This window comes from Zingiber officinale, chromosome 5A (genome assembly GCF_018446385.1).
Source record: "Zingiber officinale cultivar Zhangliang chromosome 5A, Zo_v1.1, whole genome shotgun sequence".
Lineage (NCBI taxonomy): Eukaryota > Viridiplantae > Streptophyta > Magnoliopsida > Zingiberales > Zingiberaceae > Zingiber > Zingiber officinale.
In genome coordinates, this window is record NC_055994.1 from 116,361,971 (window position 1) to 116,379,689 (window position 17,719).

At 35.1% G+C, this 17,719-nt stretch overlaps 1 protein-coding gene across 4 annotated transcripts in view; it reads left to right on the forward strand.

The window, feature by feature from the left end:
* LOC121981448 (alcohol dehydrogenase-like 6) overlaps nucleotides 1-14,472 on the forward strand; it is a 52,748-nt gene extending 38,276 nt beyond the window's left edge. The window contains exons 8-11 of one of the 4 annotated variants that reach the window (XR_006111816.1): nucleotides 10,504-10,599; nucleotides 10,680-10,841; nucleotides 10,988-11,147; nucleotides 14,176-14,313. Coding sequence is in view for 3 of the 4 variants with exons in the window: in XM_042533972.1 (XP_042389906.1) it covers nucleotides 10,504-10,599; nucleotides 10,680-10,841; nucleotides 14,176-14,298 (381 nt within the window). In the remaining variant the exon portion in view is untranslated. Of the gene's footprint in view, nucleotides 1-10,503; nucleotides 10,600-10,679; nucleotides 10,842-10,987; nucleotides 11,148-14,175 lie in introns of all 4 variants that reach the window. The other 3 variants (XM_042533972.1, XM_042533973.1, XM_042533974.1) reach the window with 3 other exon arrangements.
* The last annotated feature ends 3,247 nt before the right edge of the window (nucleotides 14,473-17,719 follow it).

Consider the following 17,719-nt stretch of genomic DNA (forward strand, 5'->3'; position numbering starts at 1 on the left):
CAATTGGATCTGGGTATTGTTTTGTTTTATGAGAGTAGCGATTCCAGGTGTTATACCTTGGTAATCATTGGGCTTAGCAAAACCAATAGATGAGGGTTCTATAGGGTCAGTTGAGGAAATGACTTCTTTGTATGAGTTTGTGTTTCTGGTTATAATAAAACTATTCATAAAATATAGGTTTGAGGACTTACAGGGACTCCTGGAGCTCCGGCGGGGGGCGGTGAGCGTGGAGTGTTAAGGGGGCGGAAAGGAAGAAAGGAATACTGGAAAAGGAAACCAGAAGGAAACCAAGGACTTAATATTCAAGCTAATACAGAGAAACACCTCAGGTAAGGCTCAAGTGGATGCTTGATGCCTTGCAAGAGGAGAGAGATCACATTCTTATATAGCAAACGTCGGGTGCACATGGGGCCCCATCGGCACGTTTGATATAGCTCAGAAGTAATCTCTGAAGGGCTCCCTTATCTAAGGGAATCTTTAAAGCACTCCACTACTTTACATAAGCTGAAAGCACTCTACTACTTTACATAAAGATGATTCCTTTCTAAGGGAATCTTTTAAAGCACTCCACTACTTTACATAAAGATGATTCCTTTCTTATTTGATCTTCAAATAGTGGGGTTGTAGCTACTTGCTGCTCCGTTCGGGAGGTTGCCATATTCCCTTAATCTTTTCCTGCTCCTCTTTTAATATCTTGTAAGGGTCTTTGAACACACGTAGCTTTCCAGGTTTTTCTTTAGTTTTAGGTGGACCAAGTGATAGGTTCTGGAGTTTAGAAATTAGGTCTTGTGGTATAGCAGGGGATTTTTGTTTGCAAATTTCAGTCTGGATTTCTTTAAAAACTTCAGATATTTGAACAAGCAATTGGATCTGGGTATTGTTTTGTTTTATGAGAGTAGTGATTCCAGGTGTTATACCTTGGTAATCATTGGGCTTAGCAAAACCAACAGATGAGGGTTCTATAGGGTCAGTTGAGGAAATGGCTTCTTTGTATGAGTTTGTGTTTCTGGTTATAATAAAACTATTCATAAAATATAGGTTTCAGGACTCCTGGAGCTCCGGCGGGGGGCGGTGAGCGTGGAGTGTTAAGGGGGCGGAAAGGAAGAAAGGAATATTGGAAAAGGAAACTAGAAGGAAACCAAGGACTTAATATTCAAGCTAATACAGAGAAACACCTCAGGTAAGGCTCAAGTGGATGCTTGATGCCTTGCAAGAGGAGAGAGATCACATTCTTATATAGCAAACGCCGGGTGCACATGGGCCCCATCGGCACGTTTGATATAGCTCAGAAGTAATCTCTGAAGGGCTCCCTTATCTAAGGGAATCTTTAAAGCACTCCACTACTTTACATAAGCTGAAAGCACTCTACTACTTTACATAAAGATGATTCCTTTCTAAGGGAATCTTTTAAAGCACTCCACTACTTTACATAAAGATGATTCCTTTCTTATTTGATCTTCAAATAGTGGGGTTGTAGCTACTTACTGCTCCGTTCGGGAGGTTGCCATATTCCCTTAATCTTTTTCTGCTCCTCTTTTAATATCTTGTAAGGGTCTTTGAACACACGTAGCTTTCCAGGTTTTTCTTTAGTTTTAGGTGGACCAAGTGATAGGTTCTGGAGTTTAGAAATTAGGTCTTGTGGTATAGCAGGGGATTTTTGTTTGCAAATTTCAGTCTGGATTTCTTTAAGAACTTCAGATATTTGAACAAGCAATTGGATCTGGATATTGTTTTGTTTTATGAGAGTAGCGATTCCAGGTGTTATACCTTGGTAATCATTGGGCTTAGCAAAACCAACAGATGGGGGTTCTATAGGGTCGGTTGAGGAAATGGCTTCTCTGTATGAGTTTGTGTTTCTGGTTATAATAAAACTATTCATAAAATATAGGTTTCAGGACTCCTGGAGCTCCGGCGAGGGCAGTTCCTTCCCAGAGAATTTCATATAGACGTGCCCTTGGACTTTTAATCAAGGCCTCCTACCTTTTCCTTTTCCAAGTTAGGGTCTATCCTTTTGTTTCTCAAGGTTGCATAATACCAACAAGCCGAAACAACAAGAGTATGTCTAGCTCTGATACCAAGGGGGGGTGGTGAGCGTGGAGTGTTAAGGGGGCGGAAAGGAAGAATGGAATACTGGAAAAGGAAACCAGAAGGAAACCAAGGACTGGTGGCCAGTTTAGTGCTCTAGGACTTCCACACTTACTAGTGTTCATTCTTTCAGAACTTTCACACTTGCCTAGCGTTCACTCTTTCTGGACTTCCACAATTTACAAGGCATCTGGTCACTTTTGACGTGTTTCGACTTCCTCATCCTTGCCTAACCTTAGTTCAATTTCGATCGACTTCCTATCAATTAAGTGTATAGTCAATCCTAACCCACTTGGACTTTTCTATTGTCAATGAAACATCCTAACTCTTTATACTTTGTAAATTATGTAATTTCTTTTCGGTGACAAACATTCAAAATGTAATTTAACAACAAAACTCTAAAGTCATACATATCGAACAAGTTCAACTAGAAATCAAGTACAAACCCAGACTGACGATCATAGAATTTAAATAGGAATCCAAAAGATTAAGAAGTGCAACCGTCCAAATAAAAGGGTCCTAAAACATCTACTATTCAACTATATCTTTGATTCAGAAAAGAAAACTCACCATCCTAAAACGAAGATTGACATTGACTAAATGGAAAGATCATCTAGAGTGCGCTGCCTGGTACGGGCTAGTTCATCCGTCAAGATCCTCTGCCCTCTCATTACCTGCACCATATGGACTTAGTAAGTCTAAGACTCAACAAGTTCAACATTTATAACAAGAAATGATTATACATGCACCTGCTTTTCCATATATATAAATATCATTAGGGAAATACCTGAAATTTTTTAGAATAAAAGGAAAATTTAGACCTTGTAACTACATAAGACATGGACCCTCAAACCTTAATGAAATATCATCAAACATTTAACTTCACATTAACCTTATACATCAAATCGGTAAATAAGTTCAGTTCATTGAATGTGACTTCTTTACCTCAACCTCTATTTGTTTGACCAAATTTTATCCTAATACTAGGTTTGGTAGTGCTTACCGGTATTCTCTAAACCGGATCCCATAACCCTTTTTTTCCTCTGATTTGATAAAGAATTCCGGTATCCTCTAAGCCGAACTCCTTTACCTGTCACATTGCCACACACAATTCACATTGCCAAAACAAAACAGTTTACTTTTTCTTGCATCGAAAGTCATTGCTAAAAATAAAATAATTTACTTTGTATGCTAAAACCAACAGTTAAATTTTCATGCATCAAAATTTTACTAAAAGATATGATAAAAGAATTAAAGGTGCTTAGACATGAATAATAAATATAAATAATAAAATTAAGGATGTTGTTTTAGGGATTTTGTCACACACCCTCACACACCCTCCATCCGACGCCATCTTCCACCCCCTTGACTCTCGCCCCTTCTCGACATAGCAACACTCACTTCTCGACATAGGAACACTCACTTCTTGACATACACACCATTGTATACTGTAATTCTCAATAATAACTAATAGTGCATTTGTAGTGTATACTTAACATTTCATATCACTAGTTTTATCTGCACAAATCCAAGTCTTCTCATTCTTACATATTAAAAGCAACATCCAACAATAATATCACTTTATATAACCAGATTTTCATCTCAGCAAGTTACAAGCCACTAGCCTTTCTTTTCTACTACAACCCCTATATATTTTTTTCCTTAACTTTATTGCATCAGATTTCTGGTTAGATTTATTTACTGCATGAAAAGTACATTGTAACTTACTTCTGCTCACTTGAATCTTAACATTTTAAAATATCTGTACAACTTGCATTACTATCTATACACAACACTATAGTGTAGTTAAGCTGCACATATAACTTCAACAGCGATTATAATTCTCATCCAGCTATGAGGAAACCACACAAAACCATCATTATCGAATTATTCTATACACTTTTTTTCCAGCGTCCCCCAGGCGGTGGCAGATTCCTGAAAACTTCCATCTTCAAGTGTTCCAATCAACTACGTTAAAACTTCATCGAATCATCACAAGAAAATTTGGTAAACATATTTGTTGACAAAGAAACATGCATCAATCCTTAAAACACTCGTAATATGATTCATATGGTGCAGTAAATAAGTGTTAGAAAACTTGCCTTAGTGTTTTGTGTGCGAAAAGATATCTAGCGAGATATAGGGGAACAACGTGAGGCGATCCGACAAAGTTCTTCCTCAATTTCCTCTAGGGTTTCTAAGGGTTGGTTTGCTAGCAAATTGGGCCAGGTCTGTTAATCCATTAGCATATTAATTATTCAAGCTCTTTAGTATAAATATATTTATGATAACATTAAAATCAATTAAATAACATAAAACTCGATTTAATCAAATTTACGTGAACCAGGTTTTAGGTACTACAATTAAGTATTCAATTAACCTCGATCTACTTGAGATCTTGCTCGACCACAACATATTGATCAAATATTGAAACCCTATTCAAACTTGGTCAACCTTAACTAAGGGTTGATGTACTAACAATATTCCCATTTTTTATATTTGACAATATATATAAGGTAGGCTAACCTTGATCCATCTATTCACATCTTAAACCAGAGCATAATAAAGGGCTTCTAACTTAATTCCTATATTTTCCCCCTTTAGAATATATAAAAAAGAGTCACCGAAATTCATCATGCCAAGTTTCAAGTATAAGTTTCCTACGTATAATTTTAATAGTTTGTATAAAGCTTAATCTTAAGCTTGTCACTTTAACAAGGTGGTTACCTCTCTCTTGTTATGGCCTTCACTTGGAACTAAGGATTTCCCCCTTAGTTATTACACTATAAATCTCCCCTTCACCTCGAATTTCTAAACCTTTAAGAAATTCTAATTTTTGTATCGTGAGATTAGAGGAAAAACGTTTTTAAAGTCTTTTGCAAAATCCCTTTTGAAAACATTTTTCAAAACCTTTTTCGAAATCATTTAAAAAACATTTAAAACTATTTTTCAAAAAATTATTTTCAAAATCTTTGTCCAAGTCAATTTTAAAAATATTTTCAAAATCATTTTATTAAAGCTATCAAAAAATATTTTCAAATAGATTTTTTAAAGTCATTTTTAAAAAATATTTTAAAAATATTTTGGAAAATTATTTTTAAAACCATTTTTTAAAACATTTTAAATCCTTTTTCAATATTTTAAAAACAATTTTCAAAAACGTTTGTAAAGATAAATTTTGAAAACTTTTTTAAAAAAAATTATCAATTTTTTTTAAAAAACAATTTTCAAAAACATATTTAAAGAAATTTTTGAAAATAATTTTAAAATTAATTTTTGAAAACATTTTTAAAGACAATATTTGAAAAGCTTTTTAAAGATAATTTTTGAAAACATCTTTAAAGGCAATTTTCAAAAACATTTTTAAAGTAATTTTTGAAAACACTTTTAAAGACAATTTTCAAAAATATTTTTTCAAAATCAAATTTTGAAAATTGAAATTCCCTCTTTCAAAATGAATAAAATATTTTTAAAATAAAAAAAATGCTTTCTTTTGAAAAATAATTTATGCTCTCCCTATTTTTAAAAAACATTTGTTTTTACAATGGAATTCTTCCTTTAGATGCTTATCCAAGTATATATGAGAGTTAGGGACACTAAATATTTAAGGATAAACATAGGCTCCTAAGTGCTTGTCGACTAAAGTCTCAACAATTAAGCATTTCGAAATTTAAAAATTTATAAGTAATTCTATAATTTTCAAAAAGCATGAATATTTATAGTAGTGAAGAATATATTTTAAGAAAATACTCATTATTTTCAAAGAATGACAGTTGAAAACCATTGAAATTTTCAATGTCTCATCCTAAAGTTATATCAACACTATTATTGATGATTTATATTTGTAAATAGAATACACCAAGGCTTTCAAAAATAAACTTGAAAATATGTTTCAAAATAATTTTCAATCATGCAAATTGAAGGGGAGCCTTGGCGTAATGTTGGGTAAGGTGCACATACAATAGATCTAATATGATCTGATCCGGGACCTCACATTGATGGGAGCTTCGTGCATCGAGCTGCCCTTTTAATTTTCAATCATGCGAATTGATGATGCTTTGTTCATCTAGATGCACTATATCATCACCATGAAATCATTTCATCATCCTAACATCTCATTTAAATCTATCCGTCCCAATACACAATACAAGTTGGATCTTCTGATTTTTATGAGATGTAATATAGTTTTTCCTATTTTAGGTGATTATGTATATCTACCTAGACATTCTTAACTTGACCATCCTACCTAGGATATCAAATAGTGTCATTTTCCCTTATTCGTGGAATTAAATCAATTAATATGACATATAATGCATGTGTCAATGTTGTAAATTCAAAAGAAAAATACTTTAAAATGAGTCAATTAAATGTATGACTAGGATGGTTAGATCCTTGATTTAGATTAGGAATTCTAAGTTCTTCCAAGGTGGCAAGGTAAGTGCACTAGGTAGATTCCTAGGTAGGTGGTGAGTCACATTGGACTTCTTAGGCAGCTACCTTTCTAGACATACACTGTTCCGTACTTCTTTACCTAAACTAACCAAGACTCTTTCTGATATCAGTTCAAATTAGGGTATGAGAATTTAGCTAAGGCTGCACAATCAAGTGTAAGTAGGCGGTGAGTGGCAAGGGGACTACTTAGGCACTACCTTCTTAGAGAGAATTTACCGACATGTATTATCAGAATCTCCTTACCTGAATTCATGGTAGAAATTAAAATAGTCCCCTTGGGATGGTCTAGTGGTGGGGTTCGAATCTCGGCATAGTTGAGGTAAATGCTTCCCTTATGTGTTAGTCACTATTCTAAAGGCTAGTAGCCATCTGTGATTTACCTCTTCCATGTTGGCCCTATGACGGGTTGGCGGGGACGCTGGGGGCGAGCATATTGCCACCATGGTAGAAATTAAAATAGCACGCAAGTCCTAGTATCATGAGAATGACGTGGCATGTATCAATAGGAAACAGATGTATCACATGACATGGTAAATATCATGGCAAGCAAGACATATATAGACAGGATAATGTAAATTTAAATTTCCTATCGATGCATCGTCATCTAATATTATACCAAATACCCAATTTGACACAACCGTGTGCCTCCCTTGAATACGTCGAACCTTAATTTTGGCACACTACTAGATTTATCCCTATGTGCCAATTTTAATGGATTTAAGATTCAACTCTTATTGGCACACACTAGAATCTTCAAGAGTAAGGTTTGAAGTTTCATTTTCAAAGAATCCTTGTACTTTGAAAATGCCCTAAAGTTTAACTTTTCAATGGTTGGGTTAACTACCCTTCCAATTGTAGTTGACACATCTTATATTTATTTAGTGTGAATCGATCATACTCTTAGGAACCCATACTTATTGGAGTTCCTTAGGTCTTAGTGTATAAGGTATTCACTAAAGATAACCTCCCTAAATACTCTCCTAGGTTTCTTAGAAGCTTTAGCCTTGGTGGTTTCATCAAAGTCAAACCTAGGGATGGTCTCGCTTGTCACCTTGCTGCTACTTTTAGATGTGGGTTTGGTTCCATAGTTAAATGGAATCCTATGCTAGGGTGATAAACTTTTTCTTAGACTTATGACCTTAGCCTTTCTTGCCCTTAGATTTGTTATGCTTTTCTAATCCTAGGTTTTTGTTTTTGGGTCCACTAGACTTGTTATTTTTCCAAGAATTTTCTATAACGTATCAATTTTAAACCTTTATGCATGATTTTACTTTTCTAATTTCCTAATCTTAGATTCTTCAAATTTCGTATGGAAGTTTCTAAAGTTTTCCCTAGGAGTATGAAGGACACTTGTTCTTATCGTGTCTTTGCTCCCTATACTTTAAACAAACAATGTAATCTTTATAATTTTTAATTGACTTTTGAATGCCTTAAAGTGTGGACTCCTTAACTTTTGTAGGGTTAGCATCATCCCCTTTATTATGATGTGATGAAGAGGATGGTATATCCTTATTGATTCTGAAGTAGAGACTGCTTCTAGTTCTGGGATCATGCTCCTTTTATCTTCCTCACTCTTGGATGATGTTGTGGACAATTCCTCGATCCCCTATATGGACATTTTTGTAACTCATGGACATTTTTGTACTCACCTATATGCACAAAAGGTTATTAGGCAAAATATATATTAATAATTCCAATGGCTTTTACTTCGCCTTGAACATCTGATCTTCAGTATGCTTTTCTTGCTCAAGGACTTTGCCCTTCTTGTCCTTTGGTTCTTTAAAGTTTTCTTTAGGACAAACCATTGTTCTATGTTGTTAAAATTTGTAGAATGTTGTCCACTGGTTGAAGCCGTCCAATCTGAAGGGTGATGGCATTCTAGTGTTGTAGGCGAATCATCTCTAAACTTCTAAACTTCATCGGCTCTGGTCGATTCTACTTCTTCCTCCTTTAGACTTGTTGCACCTCTAAGAGAAGATGTAGTGTATTGATGAATGTAGCTTAGTGAGCATGCTGTCTCCGTCGAAAATCCTTATATTTGCTGTTTTTCGGATGCCTCGGTTGATCGGAATGCCTTTCCGAATGCTCGTTCTGTCTGTTATCCATTCTCCGATCGCTTGCATCATGTTTCTAGTTGAGTTGCTCAGAAAACCTTTTCTGTCGCTTGGAATGATCTCCACATAAGCTACTTTGTGCAAGCAGACTGTGCTTTCTGCGATTATCGTGTCATCTAGTCGCCAATATCTCCTTTGTGGCCCAAGACAAATTTTATCATTACATGTAATTTCTTAGACTTGGTTTTGTGCTTTCGTGATTATTCGGTCGCTTGTATCACTGTTACAATGGCTCGAGCTGTTGTCCATCGAAAACTCTTCTAGTCACTCGAAAGTGCAATTTTACTATGCAAATAAATTAGGCCGAAAAAACAAAACTCATAAACATGGTTGTTCAACTTGCTTGGTATCGGTCCAGGACTTCTTACCTACTTAGTATTTAGTCTACCTGACTTATTAAGATTTTCTACTTGCTTAGTATACCTACCGTGACTTCCTATCTGCTTGGTATCTAGTCTACTCGACCTATTAGGACTTCTTATTTGCCTAGAGTTCACTGCTCTATGGCTTTTACACATGCGTAGAGTTCACTCCTTTTGAACTTTCACAATTTGCTAGAGTTCATTGCTTTAGGACTTACACACTCCTTTAGGACTTCTATACCTGTCTAGAGTTCACTCTTCCAATACTTCCCCACTTGCCTAGAATTCATTTTTTCAGGACTTCCACAACTTGCTAGTATCCGATTACCTTTGACATGTTCGGATTTCCTCACCTTTTATGAACCTTAGGTCAACATTGATCTGGTAGCACTTTCTTATCAACTAAACGTCTAGTCAACCTTGACCTACTTATAGTTCTAGTCAACCTCGACCTACTTGACATCATGCTCATCCATCAAGTTTATTGATCAAACATTGAAATCATATTCGAACTTAATCAATCTTGACCAAAGGTCGATTGCAGCAACACTAATTGCCAGGCCACTTCGATGAGCCTCGTCTAAAATTTTAAAAAAGGCAGTTCACTTGTCAACATTAATAGTATTAGACTATCTATGCTCTACGCTATTTGGTTATTTTCAATAAAATAAGCTTCTTTGTGTGAGTTCCATGAAAGTAATCCATTGGAAATTGTGTAAACCATCTGATTGTTACCCCTCCACAATTTTATTGGAAAAAATTAGAACATCAAAGCATTTAAATCCCATGTAAAACATTAGGGAATTGCAATCATTAACATGTTTCAAGGGGTGGGTCAGTTTCCCATCAAAGTGTTAATGCTCGAGTCTTAAAAGCTTGTGGGGCTAAATCATCCTATATCTCTAGGGTGAAGGATGTTCTATCCTCCCATCACCTCACTTCTGGCCATCTTATCTTTTCCTTCCACATCTGTTTCCCTTCAGTCAAACTAGTTCCCAATCTTGATACATTCTTCTCCTTGGTCTTACTCAAATTCTTTCAGATCCCTATCAGTTTCATACATTCCCTTTTGGTCTTTCACTAATCTAGCTTCATCCTTGTGTCCCATCATCATCCCAGATATATGTTTCCATCATTTCTGCCATAGATCTCAACTGCAATTACTGTGGCTTTCCATGTTTCCTCGTCCATCTTCACCAAGCCCGACTGAGTTTTTGAACTCGTAACCCCAACCAATTCTTTCATCAGTACAGGAGAAGTTTCAATCATAACCCTTGCTTTGTTGGATTCTTGAACATACCAGTGAACCAGGTGTATTGATTAATCTCCTCTTCTTTTCCTCTTTGCCTCACAATGGAGGAGTGTTGTATTTCCAATACTAGCCTTAAAATGAGATACATCATAACCATAATTTAGATTCATGTTTAATGTTCACTATGAACTTACTTGATAGGGAACTTGGTCAAAATTATGTTTTGGTTTTCCTTCAGGTTATCAAGAAACTGACTGATGGAGGGGCAGATTTTTCTTTTGAATGCATTGGTGATACTGATATTGTATCAACAGCCTTACAGTCTTGTTGTGATGTATCTCTCAGCCTTTATTATTGAGATCCATGCACTCAATTTGTTGCACAATGCTTGACATGTTTTCATTTCACATACAGGGTTGGGGAGTGACCGTGACTTTGGGTGTACCAAAAACCAAACCAGAAGTTTCAACTCATTATGCTTTTCTTCTAACTGGAAGAACTTTAAAGGGTTCCCTATTTGGAGGTTGGAAACCAAAGTCTGATCTTCCATCATTGGTTGACAAATACTCAAATGGGGTAGGATTCTGATGTTATTCTAATAATTTTATTACCTTGAGTGATGGCTCTCAACAAGTTAGTATAGGAATCTCATCTTCTAGATTGAAAAATGTGTTTTTTCTTATCACAAGCAATTTATTATTCTTTTTTGATGTTAAACAAAGGGGAAGTTTTCTTTATCCAGCATTAGAGGAAGATCAAGTAGAAGCATTCATGCCACACAATCTTCACAACGAGAATGAACCACACCAGTCACACAATCTCCACAATGAGAATGAACCACACCACACTTGTAGATGTCATCCGGGCCAGCCTTTATAATAGGTACACTTGCTAGCACTGTATTTCTAGTTTATAAGTGGTGAGATCAGTTGGATGTGTTTGAAGTTGGCTAATAGATCAGTTGGAAGGTTCTGTTGGACTGTGTTTTTGTTCGTGCAATCATGAGTCGACTAATCTACAATATCATATTTGAATCCTATCGTTGTGCTTTCTACCTTTGGCTGTGCTTGATTCAGTTTATTGTAGCATCATTCACATTTGCCTGAACTTTCCATTAGTTGGTCGATCAGTGTTGAGTTGACGAGAACATTTTGCCATCTGCCAAATGAATATTAGTCGATCGGGCCACTCAATTAGTGATCCTTACCCATCAGTCGACTTCGTGTGCCAATGGTGTGAACCATCAAATGATCCTTACCCATCAGTCGACTTCCTGCCACAATTAGTAAAGAGATCTGACTTGGCTATTGAGCCATCAGTTCTTTGATCCTTAATTACTAGTCTACCAAAAACCCCTAAACACTTGGGGCAATTGACTATCTAAATGAAATCCCAAAACAATCGGGGTATGATTTTCTCAGCTTCAATTAGATCATTATGACTTCAACCACATCTAAAGTCAAATCTGCCTCTATCCTCTCCTTTGTATACAGGTCACTCTATTTACATATCTCGTCGAGTCTCTCTAAGTCTACAAGTCTTCTTCCATCCAGCTAAATCCCTCAGATGCTTCGAGCTCTCGATGACTTCTCGTGTCATTCTTCACGCTTTCACTTGCATCGTTCAACTTCTTGACTTTATGTTATTCAAATTCTCCTTGTCCTATAGTCCTTGGATGCCTGCATTAGCCTTCTCTGATCTCCACGGACCTCGTCCTGAGGTCACCTAGATGTTCGTGCCATCCTTTTCCAAGCTCCACGAACCTCCAACCATTGAATCAATAAACACCTTGGCCCCCAGGGCATAACCTAGCAGGTAACCATGTGACAGATTGGTAGCATGGAGCAAGGGTCAAATCCTTGCTAAGCCGGTGAAAAATGCCCTCCCACATGGGTGTTTGCTCGGTACTTGATTTACTCCCTCTCAATGGCGTGGGGCAGTCGTGTGTGAGAAAAAGAGGGTGAGGTGACATATTTCACCTCAATAAACACTTATAAGTTAACTTGGATAATTGTAGATTCCGTGTAACTTATTGTTGGAAAGTGTTGAAAATAAAATCAATCAGTCAAGATATTGACATGATCTTAGGAATATTCAAGTCGTACAAATCTATAGCTTTTAGGAAAGTTAATTAATTGAAATTAGCTATTTCCTTTTTTAGTTCCTTTGTATATCTTTAAATACACAACATGTAAACTGATTTGAGAATATATAAAAAGATACAACAATCTTTTTGGTATCAGTGCTACTTCTCGTCTTTTTTTTTAAAACCCTAGCATCCGATTTCTTTTCTTTCACCATGTCTGAGGTTCTCGATTTCCCTCCTATTGTGATTTCTAAAACCACTAAACCAAGAATTCCCATGTTGAGTCTCATCATGTTCAAATCACCACAATCCGACTCAATGAAGGTAATTTTTTGAGGTGGTCTCAATCAATTAAGATGTACATCTGAGGGAAGGAAAAGATCGGATATCTCACTGGTGAAACCAAAGCACTTGCAAAAACAAGTCTAGCCTTTGCAACGTGGGATATATAGAATTCTATGGTAATGGCTTGGTTGGTCAATTCTATGGAGGAAGATATTAGTGCCAACTACATATGTTACCCCACAGCCAAAGATCTTTAGGATAATATTTGTCAGATGTATTATGATCTTGGTAACTAGTCACAAGTTTATGAGTTGCAGTTGTGTCTTGGAGAGATTCGGCAAGGGAGAGATAGTGTGACGAGATCTTCAATATCTTGAAAGGCCTATGGCAGGACTTAATATTTATCATCGTAAGATGGTGGAGAATAATAGTATTTATAAATTTTTGGCAGGATTGAATGTTAAATTTGATGAAAGATGGTGGAGAATAACAAGATTTATAAATTTTTGGCAGGATTGAATGTTGAATTTGATGGAGTAGAATAATTGACAGACAACCCCTTCCATCCATTGGAGGGGTATTTTCTGAAGTATGGCGCGAGGAAAGTCGTCGGAATGTCATGCTGGGCAAAAAGGGGACTATGGATCCCTTGAAAGCTTGACATTAACTGTTGCTGATGCTAACGATGCTCGGTCAAATGGTAATCAGTGGAAAATTGAAGGAAAACCTCGAGTTTGGTGTGATTACTGTAATAAATCATGCCATACTCGAGATACTTGTTGGAAGCTTCATGGGAAACTAGTAAATTTGAAGGGTAGCAAACCTAGTGACAAAAACAGTTCTAGGACTCCTTTAGCAATTAAAGCTGAGGCCAGTTTCTTCACCAAAGAGCAGGTGGATCAACTCTTGATGCTGCTTAATTCTAATCTGACATATGGTATTCCTAGTGATTCTCTTGCACAATCAGGTAATACTTCCAAAGCCCTATCCATCACCTTCAATTCCACACCTTGTATCATTGACTCGGGTGCATCAAATCTTATGACAAATTTGTCCCATTTATTTGAATCTTATTTTCCTTGTTCTAGCTATAGAAAAATTAGAATTGTAGATGGGAGTTTTTCACCTATTGCAGGGATAGGTTCAGTGAAAATTTCAGAAAAAATTGAATTGAATTCCGTCCTTCATGTTCCAAAACTTTCTTGCAATCTTTTATCGGTTAGTAAGTTATCGAAAGATTTTAATTGAAGAGGATTAAATTATAAAATACACTTCATTCTTCTCTTTTTCCTTGAACAGTGGAAATTGTTACTTTTGTTTTGCCTATGACACATTTGGTTATCTTGATAAATGATTGGTTTCTGCACCTCATAAAAGTACCAAACTCTATGGGCTACTAGAATTTTCTTAAAGTTTCTATTTTACATATAATTTTTTGCTACAAGTTGGTCCGACTATTCATCTTATAGTTTGTCACATCTTCTACTTGGATTATTGTTGAAATCTTTAGTTGTTTAAACTGGTAAAATAATCTTACAGGAAATCAAATTGGATGAACTTGTTACACATGAAATACCATTTGAAAGAATTAATGATGCATTCGACCTAATGAGAGAAGGAAGTTGCTTGCGATGTGTGATTCATATGCAAAAGGAATTATAGGTATGGAAGTCTGGAGGCAAACAACAATTCACTTGTACCAATAGATTTAAATTTGACATCATGCCAATGTTTACCTTCTACGAAGCTGATTGTGTATGTTTAATCATTTAAGATATGTTGATTCAAGTTTCAAATCTTATTTTTCAGATTATGCAAATTCATTTTTTCTATCAATTTATGTTACTCGTGAATTTAAATAGCTTCCTCTGACAAGTCATAGACAATGTATGTTTATAGGAAATTTTATCTTTCCATCCCATACAGAAATCCTTTTGGACTATTTTTATGTAGATTCTGGAATGTTAAATCAGTACTGGATAAAAGAGTAATGAAATCTGCATTTTAATTCCATTTGAGTAGTTTCTAGGGTTCGACTTTACATTTGTCCTGTGGATTTCAATTGGAGTAGCTTCCAATGCTTGCAATGGCTTTCATTATTTTTTATCCATATCTTCAAGTCTCTGCACTAAAATAGATAAATTAGTGACATACATTCATCATCATGCAATCTTCAATCCTCTCCATAATTAAACATACAATCATCATTCGGATCTAACCATCTGGGAGGCCTTGTTTGTAGATTTAACATTCCTAGCTTTGACATAGAATTGCAAATTTATGGGCTTTTGCAGTATCTGGTGACCAAAAAAGTGCAACAATTTTGGATTCTATAATTTGAACCTGCTTTCAGTAGAGTTTCTTGTGAGTTCTGTTTAGGTTTTTTTCATTTTTCCTGTTGGAATATTCAAAGAGTGATTTAGTAAATCAATTCAATTTTTAAAAAATTATTTTCCCTGTTGGAAAGAGTGGTTTAGTAAATCACATTATTTTTTAAATTTTTTTAAATATAGAATATTAATTAATTTTTTATTTTAAAAATATCTTTTTTTCTTTATTATTATTATTTTTTTGTTTTTGGTTGTCGAAATATTATAACATGAGCGCTCGATTATTTTTTGTTTTCTTTTGTATTCAGTTTTATGGTATTAGAGCTATTTGCTCAAAACTCTTTCTTTTTATATTGTTCTTAGAATAATGAGTAGTTTTGAGACTATAGCTTGTATGAGGACGTTTGATCATCAAGCATATCCAAATCAGTTTGTGCAATCCTTTGGAAAAGGATCATTGCTGTAGATCACAAGTCACAATATTTCTGGTTGGTGATTAAAGGAAAAAACTTGGTTTCATCATTAGTGAGGTTCAATATCCAAATTACAAAGGACTTAATTTATCTAAATTGAGAATTTAATAAATCACGTATCATGACATAGCTAATTAACTCCACGGACACATTAATTGTTTCTATTTGTTCCTTTGAACTGCCAAAGAAATCTGAGATGCCATCGAGAAGAATTATTCAAATCTCAAAAATATCTCAACACTTTTTGAGATAAAGAATAAATTCAAGGATATCTAACAAGGTAGTTTGGATATCATTAAATATTATAGCATTGTAGACACTTTGATAGGAGTTGGATATGCATTATGAAGCAGATTGGAGTGATTTAGAAGACAACATCAAGTTTAAGAGACAAAGAAGTTTCTAACTTTTCTCTACATGGAACTTGATACATGAAGTTTAAGAGACACGTATGAGTTTCTAACTTTTCTCGACATGGAACTTGACAAGGTTCATGGATAGATTCTAAGCCGAAGACTTCTCGCCTCAATTGGTAAAACCTTTGCAGAAGTATGACACGAAATAAGAAGACGTCCAGTTATGCTTGGGGTTAAAAAGGACACTCACGAAATCTTTGGGAATGAGAGACTTAAAGACAACAATGCGTTTGCCACAAAAAATAGTGCTAGCCCACCGATTGGAGATCTGAAATACAATTTGCGTTCACGGTGGTCTCGCTGCAATAAATTGGTCATGCCTGAACAAGATGTTGGTAATCTCTATGAGAAGACCTATAGATGTAAGTGTTGATGTAATCGACTTTTATGATTTTAATATTTAACATATATCTATGTTTGATCAAGTTTGACCCAAGTTATCTAAACATGACCTGATATTTAGAAGTAAGTTAAGTCTACTCAGGTCAAAGGTTGACTAGATGACTAATAAAGATAAAGTCTAGTTAGGTCAAATGTTGACTAGATGACTAGTAAGGGAAAGTCCTAGGAAGATGTTAAACAAGGAAAGTCCAGACGGTCAAGAATAATTTGATGTCTTACAAGTGACAAGTCTAAGCGAATTTAAAGGACGGGAGGCAAAGTCCTAGGGGAGTGAACCTTAGGTGGTAAAGTATTAGAAGAAGTTCAAGCAAGAAGCTTAGTAGGTCGGGTAGACTTACAAGATTAGGCTTGATCCCTAGGTGATAAATGTTGGATTATGTACAAAAGTTAAACAAGAAAACACAGCGGAAATAAAAAAGGAACCCACTAGAGATCCATGCGAGTTCTAATTACATCATTGATTTTGTAAAAATATTACCTCTTGATGAGTAAAACTCTTTTGCATATTTGGAGAGTCTAGTCGATCTTAGCACAATTAATATGCTTATGCCTCTAGCAGTATCCACACGAGCACAACCACCACTCGTCTCATCAGCACAATTAGAGTCTCTCGATGTCGTGCAAGTAGTGTTATATATATATATATCATAATCTTTTTCAATATGAGATTTTGATTGTATTTCCAACAATCCTTCCCTCAAACAGAAGGACCACCATCATTCTAACAAGTTTAAGATTCAAAACTAATTTCAGACTTGAAACTTATATCCACTTTATTTTAGTTATACTAAAATAAAACAAACTCCAAATTGATGCGCTCTCTGTGTATAACCTAATAGGTTCTTCTAACGTTGGTAGTAATTCTAAAATTACATTTTAAAGACACAAACAATGAGTGACATCTAGCAATGTATCATTGCTACATAATTGACGAGAATATTGTAGATCTGATCTAATCTATCTATAATTATTTTATTGTATAACTTAGTCCTTTTGCTCATGATATCTAGATTGATTTATTAGATATAGATCGTGTTATCCTCTCATCAATCTATATATTTTTTGATCTTTAAGTAAACTTGCTTAATCAAATAAACTTAATATCTCATATTGACTTATTTGAACATGATCATGTGCTTCAGTAGTTCGACTTAATCAAAGGATCCATAGATTTCACTTCCATTATATGAAAGAGATAAATTCCATTTATATCACTCACATCCTTGTCCATAACTCATTGCATACCTAGTGGACAATTTTATAATCAACCTTATTATAGGTAACATTTGTCAATACTAAAGTATGCAACTCCTTATGTAGTGAATTGTAGTGACTTCAAGTCAATGACTATTTATACTAATAGTCACTATGAGAATATTTATGACACTCAGATAACAATTTATAAAACATTCTCATGGAGGGTTAGTTCAGTACATATTATCTAATATATACCTATGTGTTA